This window comes from Ammospiza nelsoni, chromosome 15 (genome assembly GCF_027579445.1).
Source record: "Ammospiza nelsoni isolate bAmmNel1 chromosome 15, bAmmNel1.pri, whole genome shotgun sequence".
Taxonomy (NCBI): Eukaryota; Metazoa; Chordata; class Aves; order Passeriformes; family Passerellidae; genus Ammospiza; species Ammospiza nelsoni.
Window position 1 is genome coordinate 3,665,586 of NC_080647.1, and position 17,369 is coordinate 3,682,954.

The 17,369-nt window shown below is 39.2% G+C and overlaps 1 protein-coding gene across 1 annotated transcript in view; it reads right to left on the minus strand.

The window, feature by feature from the left end:
• Nucleotides 1-16,764, minus strand: part of KLHL4 (kelch like family member 4) — a 37,957-nt gene extending 21,193 nt beyond the window's left edge. The window contains exon 1 of the mRNA XM_059483187.1: nucleotides 16,089-16,764. Coding sequence (XP_059339170.1) covers nucleotides 16,089-16,513 — 425 coding nt within the window. The 5' untranslated portion in view covers nucleotides 16,514-16,764. The remainder of the gene's footprint in view (nucleotides 1-16,088) is intronic.
• Between the last annotated feature and the right edge of the window lie 605 nt (nucleotides 16,765-17,369).

A 17,369-nucleotide genomic window follows, 5' to 3' on the forward strand; every position in this document is an offset into this window, starting at 1 on the left:
TCAAATATTGACCTTCAGAGTGTAGAACTGGGTAATGATGAATTAAATTCAGAGATCAAAATATCCTCAAGGAAGGAGTCAGGAAAAGCCCCCTGGAGTCTGGCAGAGGATGCTGAAGGTGTAGCACAGATAAAGATTTATTCCTATAAAATGTGCACAAATTTGGGCAAACAAAAGCTGAGTATTCAGGAATAAAAGTTTCCAAAAGGGAGGAAAAATATCAATGATTTGGTCTGAAGAATCAGGAATCCAAATTGTTTCACGCTATCTTTGTGCTGGTGTTCACTGGGATGAGGAGCTGTAATTAGCATTCTTAATAAAGCCTTAAAACGTGGATTAGCCTGGAGAGATAAATCTATATTTAAATTATTCTGAACTCACTGAGTTGTATGAATTTCATTTCAGGTAGAAACCCAAGTGAAATCACTCCAGAGTTTTCCTGTAAGGATTTGTGAAGGACACTCAAAATATGGTCCATTTTAAAAGAAACATGGGATTTTGAAACAGAAAATATACACTGAAAAGTTGAAGAAATAATCAAAAAGCATTAAGTGTCTGGATGACAAGAAGGACATAAATACCAGCCAGCGTGGCTGGTCACAATGAATCACGTCAGGAAATTGTATTTCATTCTTTTTTTTCCAAGGTACCAAAGCTTACTGGGAGAAAAACATGAATTGTCAGAAGTCATCTCGCCTTCTGGATGACTTCTGACACTATTTCACACGACATCTTCAGAACTGAGCTGGGATGGCAGGTTCTGAGTGAAATAAATACAAGAGGTAGGAATAACTGGTTTAGCCACGCTTGAAATCTGCCAGGGATTCAGTTCCAAAGGCAGAAAAGTGCTGAGAGAATTCCAGGCAATTCCTGCTCCTGATGCTGTTCCATGATGTTATTACAGAAAATCATGTGGTAGAAAGGAGGTTTAATTGTTATTAATATTTAATTATTTTTATGGGTAATTATAGCATATTGTACGGGTTTTTTCCTTGCTATTATCATAGCAAGAAAAAACTTTTTTGGGAACAGAATTTAAATTCAGAGAGGGAACAGGATTTAAATACAGAGAGGCATCTTTGCCCTTTTCTCATTAAACTTCGGGAATTTTTTATTTTTCAAAGAGCTGCTTACACCTCTGTTCAAATAATTACCTGAGTGAAACACAGGGGAGAAAATGACAGGTAACAGCAAGATTCTTCTGGATCCTAAGAAAGCTGGGACTCAAAAAGGTGTGTGGAGGCACAATTTCATCTTTTCTGTAATCAGAATTGATGGCATGAGTTTTGTGATACATTCCAGGCCGACAATTCTTTAAATTTCTGAATTATGTTAAATTAATTTTCTGTCATAATGGAGAACTCTTCACAGTAATCAGCCGAGCACTCTTCATTAATCAGTATATAAAGGATAAATCCAGATTTCCTCATTATTTAATTAGAATGCAATAACACATAAATGCCATTTATTTGCCATATCATTTTTAAAATTCAGTGTTTTATTAAACCTCATTCAGTGTGTCTGTGGCCAAAACCAAGAAGCAAACCTGATGATAAGGAAGCTTAGAAGCACAATATTGCATGAAAACAAGGTGATTTATTGGAGTATTTTAATTTTCTTGGTGTAGATGAGGCTATTATTTACATTTTTGAGGTTATTATTTACATTTTTGAGGTTATTATTTACATTTTTATGGTCACCACTTCCTGGGTGTTTGTTGAATGTGCCTGTTTAAGATGCTGTGATATTGGAGAAATTCAGTTTAACCGAGTTCAGCTGTTGGTGTCATTTATAGGTTTGGGTTTGGGGTGTCCTCCCCGTGCTCTGTAAACCCCACCAGTCACAGACTCTGGATTTCAGGGGCTCCAGCTCTGTGGGATGTGCTGGAGCTGTGCCCAGGCAAAACTGCAACCCTGCCAGTTCTGTTGGTTTGTGCAGCAATATTTCCAGTGCAGATCATCATTTTTCTTTTCTCTCTTTTTATTTATTGCTTATTTAAAAGTGCAGCTCAGCCCCTTCCCCCAGCCACCCCACTCTGCTCAGCCCTGGGAGCTCTGCCCCTCTGGCTGCTGACAAAAACTCCTTTCCTACAAAAATCCCGGCATCTGTCACAGCTAAACCCCAGCAGCTGGCTGAGAAATTCAAATATTTCAGTTAGGAAATAAGAGAGAAAAATTTAGAAGCTGTTTCTGAACACAGATAAAATAATGATAAAGTTGTATTAATGTATTAATTGATGCTGATAAAATTTTAGCATATCAGTAACTGTCCTAGCCCCTGCCTTGAAATTTCTGCTAGAAACATCTTCATTTTTTATTCTTTATTGTGTGTTTTAGGGTATGGGTGAAAAGATTTCTCCTAAGAGAGTATGGGAAGCTGTTGATGACTGCTGAGGTCATAACATTAACGTGAGGTTGTAATAATGATAGAAAATGACGTAGCAAACGAAGAAATAAGTAATTAAAATTTATAATTTTTTTCAGTTAACGGAGAAACTCCTGACTTCCCAACTAAACTGAAAGCTCTGACAATTCCTTTTCAGCTTGGAGCCCTTGAAACTGCCTGTTTTTAGCAATTTTTATTGCCAAGGCTAGCACAAACTGTCCACTTGTCTCAGTCAGTGTTAGTTAAAATAACTTTTCCCATTTGGGATTAGAAGTGTAAGTGTGCATTTCATGAACTGCAAACCACTTTTAGCTCGTTTGAGTTTTGTTCTTCCCCCAGACATGATGATATACAGACAGATGTCAGCATGATTCACAGCAGGATGAATTTGGGTTAGGATATTTTGAATTCCCCCAGAAATAGAAATCAGGGATTTATTGGGGTAATTCCAGTGGGAAATGGGAGCTGCACCCAAACTGCAGAGCCCTGAGCCCTCTGTGCCTTCTCTCAGCTGTAGCCACTCTGATTTTGAGGTACAAAGATGAGTCAATCCAAACATCTCCTCAGTAAGGTGCTTCCCTTTGGAAATTGTATATTTATTATTTTTAACAGAGGTATTACAAAATTATTTTCCAGTCTCTGCAGATTAGTGTGTGAACTCTCTTGATTGTTGATCTACTTTTTCTACTGTTGAAAGATCTCATGTCTACAGAAGGGTTTTATGCTCATTGCTTTATGCAGATAATTGAGAAATTGAATAATCCTCTGTACAAAGAAAGGAGTTTCTAATGGTTCTCATCCTGGTACAGAACTAATCTGAACACGAAACTTTGCTATAAACATTCTTGAAATACTTAAAACCCCTTATTTCTGTGCCATAGAAATTGGAGCTGTAGCAATATCCAATCAGCCTGGAGAGAGCACTGCCTGCACAGCCTGTTTTATTTAATAGAAATGTTTCTATGTTCAGGGGTGAAGTGAAATCATTTCAATTAATGCCAGTTTAAATCACCATTCAAGAACATTATCCTCCAGGAGAATTAACACTGCATTCATTTAGATTATATAGTAAAGAGCAACTGAGTGAAACCTTTCAGGTAAAAGGATAGGAGTATTTTATATATTATCATCTTAAAATTGTCCTTTGTTCTGCTAATGCCAGGTGGTCACTGCAATGCATGAATTCCAAACTCACATTTGTAGTACATGATTGTGTTGGAGGGAAATTAAAAGTAAAGGAGAAACTCATTGAGGTTGAGTATTTCCTGCTCAACTTCCTGGGAACAAGTGATAATCTTTCTAAAGAACAAAAAATTATATGACCAGAAGGCATGATACAGCATGATTTTGAGATGTCAGAATGTACAAAATGAAAAATAATGGTTAATGCTGGATCTGAGCCCGTGGCATTTTTCTTTAGAGGACGTGGAAAACAAAATACAGGCCAATGGCAAGAGGAGCTGGTTTTCACTCCAAGCCAAGCTATTGCCAGATGAAGCTAATTAACTCCATGTTTTTTCCTTCATTAAGCACTTTTCAGAAAGAATCCTGATGGGAAGGGGAAGAAGACCCTGCTTTATGCCGTCCCTTTTGACTGTTATTGGGAAAAGTGGAGCAGAGAGGAGCAAAGGGAGATCCAAGTACAAGAAAAAAAGAAATATGAAGTGGTTGTGCCTGCAGTGAGCAGAGCTTTGAAAGGCAGAGAGCAACAGTCCCAGTAGCAATTTTCCCTGCCCCTGCCAATCTGAGCCTCGCAGCTCATCAAGGATGGACCCTGCTGGGAGATTTCTGCAGATCTCTTGGTTTATTAAACCTCAAACCACTAACGCCTTCATACGTGCTTCTCACCTCTTTTTTTGTTTTTCATCAAAGGAAAAGTCAGAGTATTCTTGGGCTTCTCATGACCATCTCATTTTTTACATTTTTCCTTTCCTGCATTTAGCTGGATGCTCACTAACAAATAACAAGACTTACCACGCTTTCCCCTTCAAGTGAAACACGATCCCCTAGATGAAGGCACAACTTCAAATTTCATTTTGCTGTATGAGACACCCCCAGTCACGTAAAAATCTCCAGGCTTGTTCCAAAATATCTCCTGACCTGATTCAGCTGATCTGCTGGATACCTCATTCAAAGCTAGACACTACTGCAGTGGGGAGAAAAAATGTGATTTTTGACCTATTTAACCCTGTCATAATTACAGATTTATTAGAAATGAGGGAAAGAGGATGTGTTAAAGGTCTGGGCAGCCTCACAGGTAGAAATCAGAGATGAGAGGTAGACTGAAGTTTTCTATTCTGTTTGAAGGTTTTTTAAGCCACATAAATTTATCTGTGATCAATTCTCTCCTTCTCTTAATTGTGCAATTACACCCTGAGAGAGTTTCCCTGTGTTAAAGCCAAATATTTCTGTGTGTCCCTGGGTACAGATATGCTGATATCAAAGTACTCTCCAAAGCCAGTTGTTATCTTCGGAGCTTCTGTGTCAGAAAATATAACTCAAACCTGGGTCTGGAAAGGAATTCAAATAACTTAGCATACTGTATTCATTTCTGGCTCAGTTGAGGGCTTTTTCTTTCAAGTCAGTACAAGCAAACCAGCATATTGTGAATGTCCTTCCATATTTACTGGAAGGAATTTTGAATGTTATAAATTATGTAGACTGTCATGCTTTAGCTCCTGTTCTTATCTTTGGTCACTGACTTGCACTTTTTAACACCTGAAAAAAATTAATTTTATATAAATAATTATAATATATAATATTATATATGTCTTATATCTTATATCTTATATAATATTATTTATATAAAATATAATAATTATATATATATATATAATTATTGTGTACATCATGGTATGTCAGAAATAATATCCACTGAACATCTCCTGTGCTAGCTCAGAAAAGAAGGGGGTTGAGACAGCCCCTTACAGGAATTCCTTAGTGAGGAAACCTCTACTCATGAGCCCACAGCACCTTTGTTAGACAGAGACAGAATTGTCTTTACAACCTTTACAAACAGAACATTAGGGCTGCTTTAATTTGACACTATCAAGTGTATTTACCAGTATTTCTGACAACCTGGCTTAATAAAAGCTGTGCTCTCAATGCCATTAGTGACTTGGCATTTATCTGGACAGATAATAGTGATAACTTGCTCCAACAAGCCAAGGTTTGTGTCAGCCTCACTCGCTGTAATTGAATCTGAATAAAAACACGAAATCTAAATAAATGTAGCACATTAAACCAAAAGAAAAACAAAGAAAAGCTAAAAGTGTGTAATTGATATGAACTGCGAAAAATATTGCTTATATTGTTATTATTATTACAGGGTTTTTTTCCCAGAGTGCCAGTAGTAATCACTAGGCTGGAGAGAGGCAAATTTCCATTGTAATGTGGTTATACAAATAATAACAAGGGGATTTTATTGCATTTATGCATAAAATATTGTCCTTCCAGTCCTGAACTTATTACTTTTTAAATTGTGTTAAAGTCAGGTTTGGATTCCCTTTAAGTGAAAAAGTGTAAGGAAACTTTAAACAGCTGAGGAGAAATTGGGCTCTGTTTGAGAGAGGAAGGGAGAGGCACATGTGGGGGCATCCCATGGGAGCTTCCTCCCAAGCAGCTTCATTGGCATTTTCTACCACCAAGCCACTCTGCATCTCTTTTTTAGCAGAAATTTGGGGATCCTTTAAGTGAATAAAACAAATGCAGGCAAAAGAATTAATCCTGACTTACAGCCTTGTCCTTTCTGTGCTGATCTCAGCTGTTGTGGTTGAGCAGCCTGGCTCCTGCAGGATCACCAGGCTGGAACTTCCTTAGGAAGTTGTTTTGCTCTGCTCCTAAATCCCCTGTGGCAGCACCAGGGGCTGCGCTGGCTGCACTGCTGGGGAATTACTGGGTCAGAAAGGTCAAAAATCCATCCCAAGCCACTGCACCAGCACACAGACATGGGTGGGGGTAAGGAGGGAATTTCTGCCTTTAGGTGTAGTTTGCCATAAACTGAATGATGAGCTGGAGAGAATCCTTTGTGAGTGACTTTTGTGAGGCAGAAATGGGAGTCCTGATCCAGAACCAGCATTTTCATCTTTAAAATGATCACTATATATCCATTATAAACATGATAGAGCACCCCAGTTTTTGTTCAGGGTATATATTTATTTTCTGATCAAAATATTATTTTATATATGCATATATATATATATATATATATTTTATATGTATATCTATATATATGTATATAATATAAATATATATAAAATATATTTATCTCCCTGCTCAAAAGGTGGTCAGAAATGGTGGCATCAGAGCCAGTGTCTCCTTTGCCTTTTCCCTGAGTGCATGGCAAAGGCAGAGCTCCAGCTCCACAAAGATGAATATCTGAAACATGAACCCCAATGGATCCAAACTGAAGGCAATGTTTGAGCAAATATTCTCAGTCTGGAATCAGAGATTTTGATCTGGTGGTCGTGGCAGAGAGGGGAAGAAGGAGCTGCCCCCAAAGATGTGGAACATGACTAAGGTAAAATTGCTGAGGAATTTTTGCCTCTGTGTGTGTGTGTGCATCTCTATTTCCTCCCATTCTGCAAGGTTCTGAAATGGTCTGACATGGAGACAGAGCTTTCCTGAGCATCTGTGCTAAATGAACACTGCAAAAGAGGTTTCCCTAGCAACTCAAACCATATGTAATAGCTTAAAATAGCTTTTCTCCAACTCCTAGGATTTCTTAGTGGTTTGCTCACAGTTTCCATTTAAATCAAGGTATATTTGCCCTATTCAAAAAGGTTCTTCATTTTCCCAAATTCTATTAAAATCAACAGGGTTTGGAAATGCTCATTTCTTGTCAGAATGTCTCCTTTCCTCTTAACTTGGAACTTATCAGGTAAACTGAAGCATGGCAGAGGATGGCAGTGGCTGTCCACTTTCTCAGATGTCTTGCCTTTGTTTGCTGTTCAAAACATTTTATTGGAAATATATTGGCCTCTAATATTATTATAATGGGAAGTCCCAGCAGGCTTTGATTTCTGTGATGTCAGTATAATGAAAAGATATTCTGTGCAACTCTAAATATAATGGATCTCTCATAGTGTACATGAATTCCACTTTGCTTTGCTAAGCTGTGTGCAGCAAATCTGGATGTTTGAAAATCCTGCTCAGTTCCTGTTGTATCCCCAGTAAAATGCTTTTTTACATGAGGGAACTGTGATACCAAGAGCCTGGGTGGTGGCTCTGAGGTAATAAAAGCAGGCAACAAATCTGAGACATAACCCATATTGTGATTTTCAGATCCTGGTCATGAAGCTAAAAATTTAGGCTGAGAACACTTGAATTTGATTAAATCAAATGTTAATATCCAGGTAAGAAATCTAGATTAACGTCCCAAGGTTTTTGAAATACATACAACACAACTGAAGGAAGGGCCAGGAATCAGCCATTGCTTTCCTTTCCTCTAAAAATGTTTCTTTGGCCTAAATGGATTTTAGTGGAGAATGTGATGAACTTCTTATCCTGTAAAGCGGCATGAGAATACAGTGCCTATGTCCTGACAAAACACTTTGCAACTGCATTCATTTAGATGCTCTAGCACATACTTAAATATTCCTTTAAATACTTTTAGTTCTCCTCTTGCTCCCTGGGAGCAGCAGACAGGTTTTAGTGAAATATCCTGACTTGTCCCATAGGATGGAAACAATTACTACAATGAAATAAAAATGCTTCAAGCTAAGAATTCTTGGATGGGCAGAATTTTTGTGAAGAGCCAGGCCCTCTGGTCTTGTTCTAACTGGTTTAATTTGTTTTGAATTGAGGTTTTACTGTTGAGCATTTGCTTGGAAAAGGAGGGAAGGGGTTGGTCTGGGAGCAGATTTGCTGCCACAGCAGGGCAGGAATTTCAGCTTGTGTTGATGGAGTCACTGAGGGGGAATCTGATGTCATAGAGGTTAAATTTGATTATAACTTTATTTTAGAGATTATTTTCCTTATGTTTATATCCTCTACTTCAGCTCTATCTGTGAATACCAACAGTTCTTCAGCTTCATTTTTAAATTCTTTTACCCTGCACACCAACAGGTGCACAACAAGTGAGCCACAGTCTTATTTAATTGCCTGGTATAATCATTCTCTAAATACATTAGGGAATTATTTTGCTCTAGCAGAATGAAAGGAGCTAAACCAAACTGGTCTAGTTTAGTTGGGCAAATTTAGCTGCTTGATTACATGAAATAAATCCCTTTAGTTGTTAAATGTGTAGGATTTTAGTATTTTCCTCAGTGCAATATTCCAAAGCAAACAATTCAGCCAAAAACCAAGAGTGAAAATAAAGAGTTTCTTTCTGTTAGGATCCTGTCTGGCTCTAACTCTGAAACTTTCTCCCCCTTTTCCCAGAATGTTTCACCAACCATTTCATTTCTTGTTGATCTTTCAGTTGCAAAATCTCAGAGGGTCTGTAAAAACTGCTCTGCATTGGGCACATGTGTTTAATCATCTCCTTAACTTTTTCTGGAGACATTAAGAAGTGATTTTAAGAACAGTAATAACTCTTTAAAAAGTCATTTAACAGCTGTCTTTGCTGAGAGCAAGCTCTGTGGAGTGAAAATGAGGAGATAATTGAATCATAAAAAAATTGTTTTGAAATTACTGGAATTGTCCTAGATTGTTAAATTACTATTAAATGGCATTTTTTTCCCTTGCCAGTAATAATTCATCTTTGAAAGCTGGGCTTGTTAAATGTAGGCCTGTAAAATGGTGTGTGTTTTCTAATAAGTCAGATTATTTCTCATTATAGACTTCTTGGTGGGTAGACAGGGTTAGACTTGATGACATCCAGAGCTCTTTTTCTGCTTAAATTCTCCTATGAGTCTGTTTATCTAGCTATGAAAAAAAACAATAATTTTGAATAAATATCCAGTCCTTCCACAGGATGAATATAAAATTAAATTCAAATACAATTCTTCTCATTCCTTTAATCTTTAATAGCTGTTTCAACCCACTTCAATACCCCATTTTTTTGCTTTCAAGTTCTTCAGAAGATGTCATAATAAAAGGTGAGAGCAGGAATACATCCCAGGGATGCCTTTGAGACATTGTGATTCTAATTTCTGTACCAAGAGCTCTTGTACGAGGTCACAGCATTGGTTTAGTCAGAATTAATGCATTGGTCACTATTCAGTGCATTTGCTCTTGGCCTCAAAAGGCCTGGTCCTCTTTGTGAATTATCAACTGCTGGGAAAAAATAAAAAGGTGATTTTCCTCTTAGATTTTAATCCTGCATCAGATACCGCTTCCTGTAACTTTATCCATTTTCCACACTTAGCAAACATTAGATATCAAATTTTCTTGTTTACCCCCAGATACCCTATTTCAACCAGTTGTGTGTGAATTTCCATAAAATGTGACTTCTGACCCCTCTCAAATCAGCCACAAACATCTTAAACAATCCAGTTTCAACTTATATTTTGACCTTTAGCTAAAGATCATTGTTAGAAGAAAATTAGTTTTTGCTTGTCCTTGAGGTAACAAGGGAGCATTTTGTTTGTCCATTGCAGGCTTGCAGAAAAATCATCTTTTTAAAACATATTGCTGGAATTGATATTAAAGTGTTATAAATGCTATGGAAACTGAAAAATTCTCCACAAGACACAAACATAATTTCTTTTCCTTGTTGCTACTTCTTGCCAAGTTACACAGTGTAAAATTCATATAATTATTCTTTCTAAGCACTTAGAAACATAATTCAACAAGAATTTGCCAAGAATAACATGTCAAAGTAAACTGAAGTGCCTCATTAACAGCTTTTACTAGAAATTATGGAGAACAGAAAAGAAATAGTTGTCATGTATACCTTGAACATAAGAGTATTTTTTTTTCAGTGTGTTGTATCAGACAGTGCAAAGTTCAGCCTCCAGGACTGTCTGGAGTTACCCATTTTGGAACAAGGGTGAAACTGGTTTGAAATCTTGCTATTAAATTATCAATGGCAAATGGCATTACATTACCACTGACAAATAGGAAGGGAAATCGAACTGGGTTCCTAAGGAACTTAGCACTGAAGCTCCTCTATATCTTCTCATAAATTTATTGAAAAAATGAAGAGAAATCTTTGATATTATATATTACAATTGGAGATCAAGCCAAGAAGAGCTGCATGCATGGTGGGGAATTGGATCAGAACTCAATATTAAATCACTAAATCAGGGTTATAAAATCAGAACTGAATACCAGCTAAGCCAGTTGGAGACATTATCTGATAAACACAAGATGGAATTTATTTGTGCAAAGTGCTGCTTTTGGGAACAAATAATTGCAAAAATGTACAGATGGTTTGGGAACAGGTCCCTGGTACAGAGGCAGGAGCTCCGCATGAATCACAAGGCAGGCACGAGCAGCAGCACCACATTGTTGATAAGAGAAAAACAACTTCTGAGGGCGTTCCAACAGATTTGAGTCAGGATGACACAGAAGGAATCCAGCTCTCCCCTAGGACTGCCAGATCCAACAGGAGCACATCCAGCTCTGCCCACTGAGTGCAGACAGAGCTGCTGGACACAGGCAGTGGAATATCAGAGCTGTAGGGGAGGGGTTCTGGGACCAGACTGCACAAACTGCAACTCTTTAGACCTGCAGCAATTGTCAAACATAGGCAAAGGGTGTCAAGAAGGAAAGTGTGGCAATAAGAAGAATAAGGAAAACAATATATATATTATACAATGAGTGTGTGTATATATATACATATATATATATATATGTACATATGTATATATGTAGGTATACATGTAGGTATATATATAAATATATAATATATATATGCACTCATGGGGAAAGACCAAGGCATTAATGAGCTTAATTTCTACTGTAGTCAAGCAAGGAAGCACCTAAACCCAGTTGGTCCAGCTTTCTGACTTAAAATGCTGTCTGACTACATGTCCAGCATTCTTTATCAAGCTTCTAAAATACTTGTTAAACTTAAATTTTTTGAAAGTTTTTTCGAACTGATGGAGGTTGAGTGAAAATAAAATTGGAGGAGTTCTGTTTTAAAAAATAAGGACTGCCATGATGTGAGATTAGGAATTGTTATTTCTAAACTTTACCTTGGGTATCAGAGATTGTTCATGGAACCACGACAGGGAAGCAGTGTGGGGATGTTCCCCCTTTATCACACACACCTCAGTCCTCCCTTTCACTGCTGCCTTGGGATCCACAATCAGTCATTCCTGTGTTCCACTGTTTATTTGGGTACCCAGAACTTCCTCACAGTGATAAAAGCCCTCTCAGTCAGGTTTGACCTGTGACTTCACAGGATAACTCATATCTTCCCTTTTCACCAGGAAAATTATCACCTGTTTTTCTTTATTTCACACTGGAGTGGGAGCCAAGGCTGTCATCTGCTACTGGAGGTAAAAGCAGAACTCAAGGGAAAACCCTCAGACAGGGGACAGCATCTGAAATAGTCATGTACATGTGTGTGTGTTTATATATTTGTCAGAGACAGTGAAGAAAATAATCTGATAGTTATTTCCATATGTCTGCAAGAACCAAAAAACATGAATTTTCAAGTCATGAGATGAACTATCAAAATAGCTGTACATCAAAAATAGCCCCCACAGAACAGGATTGCCTTTGGGAGGAGGCACCTCCCAAGTATCTGTTTCCATGTGCATCAGTAATGACTGTTTGGATTACAACATCAAAAGATACTATTAGAATTAATTAGAAATATATTTTGTCTCATGTGGGAAATTAGACAACATTTGTCCTAGAATTTGTCCCAAGCTAGAGTTTGTCAGCAATTTTTCAGCCACATAATTAGAGAAAAAGATGCAGAAGAGAAAAATGGTGAATGGATGCTCCATTTACCATTGAAATCCAAGTGCCTTTGGGCAACTAGGAAATACTTAAGCAGCACACACGGTCTGCAATAGCACACTTGTGGAATCACAAACCTGGCAGGCATGCAGGAAGGGATGTGGTAATGTGGCAGAACGTTAATAAATGTGCTGGGCACTGGGCTCTCATGGAGAAGTTAATATCTGTAAGCCTAAAAATTATTAAGAGTAGTAATTGAAGTAATTAAATATAAAAATTATTCTTTTTTTGGAGGTTTCAGTGCTTTGTCAGTGTGTGGGTGCACACGTGTGTCCATGGGGAGCACACAAAGTTTCTGTTGACTGTCGGGATCTAACAACCAAATCCTCCCAGTGTGTGCTGCTGTGTCTGCATCACGGCCACACCACTTTTCCTTGAAAGGAATGGAAATGTTTCCTGTTCCCCCTGGCAGGGGAGCCTGAACCTCACAAGGTTCCAGCAGGATCAATCAGAGATGTCAGATCAGAACAGCTCAAGTGCTCATCTCCCCCAGCCCTGCCTGCTGAACCACCCACAGGTGATTCCCCATGGGCTCCTACAGACCTCACTCACTGCAGCTCCTCTTTAAGCCAAACCTGAAATCTCTGGAGGTGTTTTCCCTTCCTTGGCACAGCCATAATCCACAGGTTTAGCTCGCTGATCACCCCAGTAACATCAGAAAATGCTGGACTGGGAAAGGCACTCTACAAATAAAATAACTCAGTGACTGTGCAGACTTTAGCTGGTTTCTCTCTTTTTCACCCAGGCAGAGGTCCCAGTCCTCATTCAAGGAGCAGATGGGTGAGAATCAGATAAGGTCAGTAAATTAAGGTTGTCTGCTGTTTATCTTTTATCCAAACCACAGATGGAACTTCCCTAAGGATCTCAGAGCAGCTCAAGGCCCAGCATTTTAGATGCTCCTGGTTGAGCAGCACTGGGCCAGACAGTCCCCAGGATGCTGAGAAACTTTCCTTACCCTTGTGCCAATAAACCATTTATTTATGGCCCAAAATGTGTTGGCTGACCACACATTAACTGGTTATGATTAGGACAAAACTAATGAGTTTTAATCACTTGGGCCTCATTTACTTTATCACTTATCATAGGATATAATTCAGGAGCAAGGCCATAGACCAGAGGGGTTTCTTAACTCTTGCACTATTTAATTTGGGGACAGGAATACCAAAATGGGTTGAAGAAAGCAGAAATAAGTGTATTGATGATCATGTATGGACCTGTTGGTTGGTACTTCATTATTTATCTTTCCTCCTCAGTAACAACCCTTATTCATCAAACCCCAGGGTCCTCTCTGTCCAGCACTGACAGCATTCAGTCCTGAGGTTTGAGAGAAAGAAAGCTCAAATTTTTCTCAAGAAATTCAGAATATTGGTTTTGCATTTCCAAAGTTTTCCATGGGAAACATTAAACTCTTAGTAGAAACTGCTTTCATATTCTGCTAAGGGTTGAGGAATTGGCCAGATTCTCTCCCCTTTTTTACTATTTTGGATTTCCATGTGACACTCAGCAGAGTCCTGCTTTAGATCCACCTAAAAATGGTACTTTTCCAGGCAGAGGAAAATCCACTGGTGGAGAGAGAACTGCTTTGAAGGTACAGGGCTTTTGTGGTCTAAAAGGTAAATTTGTCTTTGGTGTTCTCAGGTGTGGGTGTGAAATTTGATCAATTGACATTTGAAATACCTGCACAGCTCCTGCTGTGGTGGCTCTGGCAGTGTGTGGGCTCAGGAGATCCTGCAAAAATCTGATTTTTGTGTGTCCATCACCAGCAGAGCCCATTAATTACCATTGATTGGGACTATCTGGAACTTCTAAAGGAAAAGGGGACCTGGAATGATGTAAAGGCACCATTTCAAAGATGAGACATTGTTTTGAAGAGATGAAAATACATTCATCTAGAATGTAGATATTCATGATATCTACATTCTAGATTTAGTTAATTGTAGGTATAAGGCTGCTTCTCCTTATTTCTTCTCAGTATCTCATTTCTACCCAACCAATTAATGTATTAATTAATGTGTGGCCTGTGCTGGATGCTTTAGGGGAAGGGAACAGAGATTTACCTAACGATTTCTGTTGATACATATTTAAGAAATTTGAGCTATGTTGTCCTTAATGGCCAGTTTTATTTTCTTTAAATAAATTTTAATTATAGATAAACTCATAGCCATGAATTACTTTATAAACAATTGATTACAAATTCAGCTTTTTAAGATGTATGTTAAAATAGATTTTAATCTGCAACATGCAATGATGGCTTTTTCTGAAATCTTAAAGAAACTCACTTGACTATAACAATGTATGATATATGCAGTTCCAAAACTATCCTAAAAGCTGCAACTTCAAACAGCTCAAGAGCAGAACTTAAATTGGAATAGATATGAAGGTACAAAACTTCAGGAGGTCTTAGCAGAAACTTTATATATAGCTGGAGAAAATGTCACATCTTATTTTAGAAGGCAGTGGTTTATTACCTCCAAACTGAACTGATTAGGGGATTTTTTACCTCCTTCTTCACATGGTGTAGAATCTTATTTGGATGAATAAGTGTTCCTTATTTTCTTCAAATCAAATCAATTTTCCTTCTAAGGTGTGTCTAAAATCACCTCTTTTTAAATTTCAGGAAATTTGTGCTATCATTTGAAATGTTGTACTAAGGGTTTGCTGTTTCCCCATTCCAAACCAGCACCCCTGGAAACACTCAGAACTCCCACAGTCCTTCCTCAGGGCTTTTATTCCATCATGATTTTATCTGGTACCGATTGACTACTGGGACTGGTTTCCAAGTGACATTTTGGAATGCAGTTTTTGCTGTTCCATCTGCAGATGTTCCCCACAGCAGATGCACAACTTGAGAAATAATAACTGCTAAAAATATGCAAGATGTCAGCTTGGTTTTTACTGAGAGAACTGTAACTTCAAGTGAGATAAATTTGTATCTAAATGCAATGTAATACATTTAAATTATGTCCAAAGACTGATAGCAATCTCATCAAACAGTGCAAACAATCATATCATAAATGTTTGACTTGACTCCAAGGTGGGGAAAGGACTGAAGTCAAACATTTATGATATGATTGTTAAAAAAATGTTGCTAGATAAGCTAAAAATACTGACATGAGTTTTGAAAAAGAAAACATAAAAAAAACTTAAATAAGTGGTATTGACATTGTATTCTTTGTTATTCACAACTTAAAAATAGCTCTTCCTTTATGCTTACACCTCTAAGCTCTCATAGCTGTGATGTTTTTTCTCCTGACCTTGCAGAAAAGATTTGTCTTAGCCTACTAAATAAGCTGTGAAAGTACTGGGATTTCAAACAAACATCGAAAAAAGCAAAGAGTGATGCTTCCTTGCCACTAGGTTCAAGGTTAATTTTACTTGCCAGGAAGACAGTAAAAGAAAATCAGTGAGAAATCTGAGAGATCAATGGCAACCACAGAGCCCATGCACCTCCAGCAGCTCCCATTTGTCAAAGTTGCGCCCATTGAAAAAGTCAGAATGAGGACAGGATGTCAGAAGGCTCCTTTTTTCATTGCACTCACACATAACAAATCAAGAGAATAAATTGATATGCTGGGAATGTTGATAGAGCAAATTTGACAAACTAGCAGGTTGTATGCATATGGAAGAGTTATGGAAGGATGTACCTTAAGCAAAGATCACAATTTCATGACAATGTTTCTGTTCATTTTTCTGAGGCAGAAGTGCTCCTTCTCTCTGAGTGTGGGTGTGCACAGACACAGAGTGAGATGAATGCACTAAGGAACTCTGGCTGAAAACAAAGACACTTTTAGGGAATAACTCGGAAGCAAGTCTGCCTTTCCAAGCGCACACTTCAAAACTCCTACCTCTCTGCAGATTCATCTGCATTTTGTTCTGTTATCATCTGCAGCTCCTGCGTGGTTTTACTTGACTCCTCTTTGCCGGAGTTTTCCTGGGAGCCGCCGTTCTTGCTGCTGTCCTCGCTGGAGCGCAGCTGCTCGATGAGGCTGTGCTGGTGCCAGCTGTGGATGGAGCGGTGGTGCCCCGGCGTGGGGCCGGGCACGGGGGCCAGGATGTTGTGGTGCACGGGGCTGCTGTTCTTCTTCAGCCCATTCCTGTCCCGAGAGTGGCTCTTCAGCCGGCTCTGCACCGGGGTGCCCCTGTGCTCGAAGCCTTCCTGCTGGTGGCAGCCCCCAGAGCCGGCGGAGCCCTGCGAGGGATGGCTGAACCACCTCCAGCGGAGCCTCAAGATCTGCTTCACGTCAAACTCCTTCTTCCCGGACACTGACATGGTTTTTTTTTTCCAGAAAGAAGAAAAAAAAAAAAAATACAAAAGCCTATTCTTTCAGGAAGGAAATGGATTCTTTGTTATCTCTTCTGTTTCAACTCCTCTTCTTAAGGAAAGGCAGCAGCAGAACAAACACGGGCAGCTCCGTGCCTCTCTCGTGATGAATGCACCGCGAGCGATGCTGAGCTGCTGTTAGCTGCATAGGTGGGAATCCATACTGACAGGATGATGAGGTCAGACCTTAAACAAGTAAATCAGCTTAGCACAGGAAAGCAGCGACCATAACACTCCCCAGCTGCCAGGCTTACACACTCGCAGCTCCACAGCGCGGCTCCCCATATATAACCCAGCCTCACATGATCCTCAGGGAGCCCGGGCTGCGCCTTAAGATGCAGGGGAGCACGCACAAATAAAGTGACAACACTTTCTGTCTATCTCAGGGCGTTCTCCATCCAGCCTGCTAATTAGCAATGCTGCTTTTCACGGCGGATTTACAGAGGATGCTTCCAGGCGGGTTTTTGGTGGCGATTCTCTGGGAACTCTCCCGCGGCTCCTTAAGGGAATGCGTTTGTTTGTCTGGCTGTGTAAAATTCCTACAAATGGCCTCGGTGTGGTAGCACTTACCTAAAGGAGAGGCAGCCTTTGGATGCATGCTGCAGGACTGGCTGTGTTTTCTCACCTACCGATGGGTTTCTCCATAGAATTGCAGGGCTAGGAGAGGAGAGGAGAGGGAGGGAGCTCAGGAAAATCGGAGATATGCTCCCTGAATGACTGGATCTGTGGCAAGCACAGTTTCCTGGCTGAGTGCCTGTGCAAACAGCCTTTCCCATCCTGCTCTTGATTTCTCACGGACAGTGAA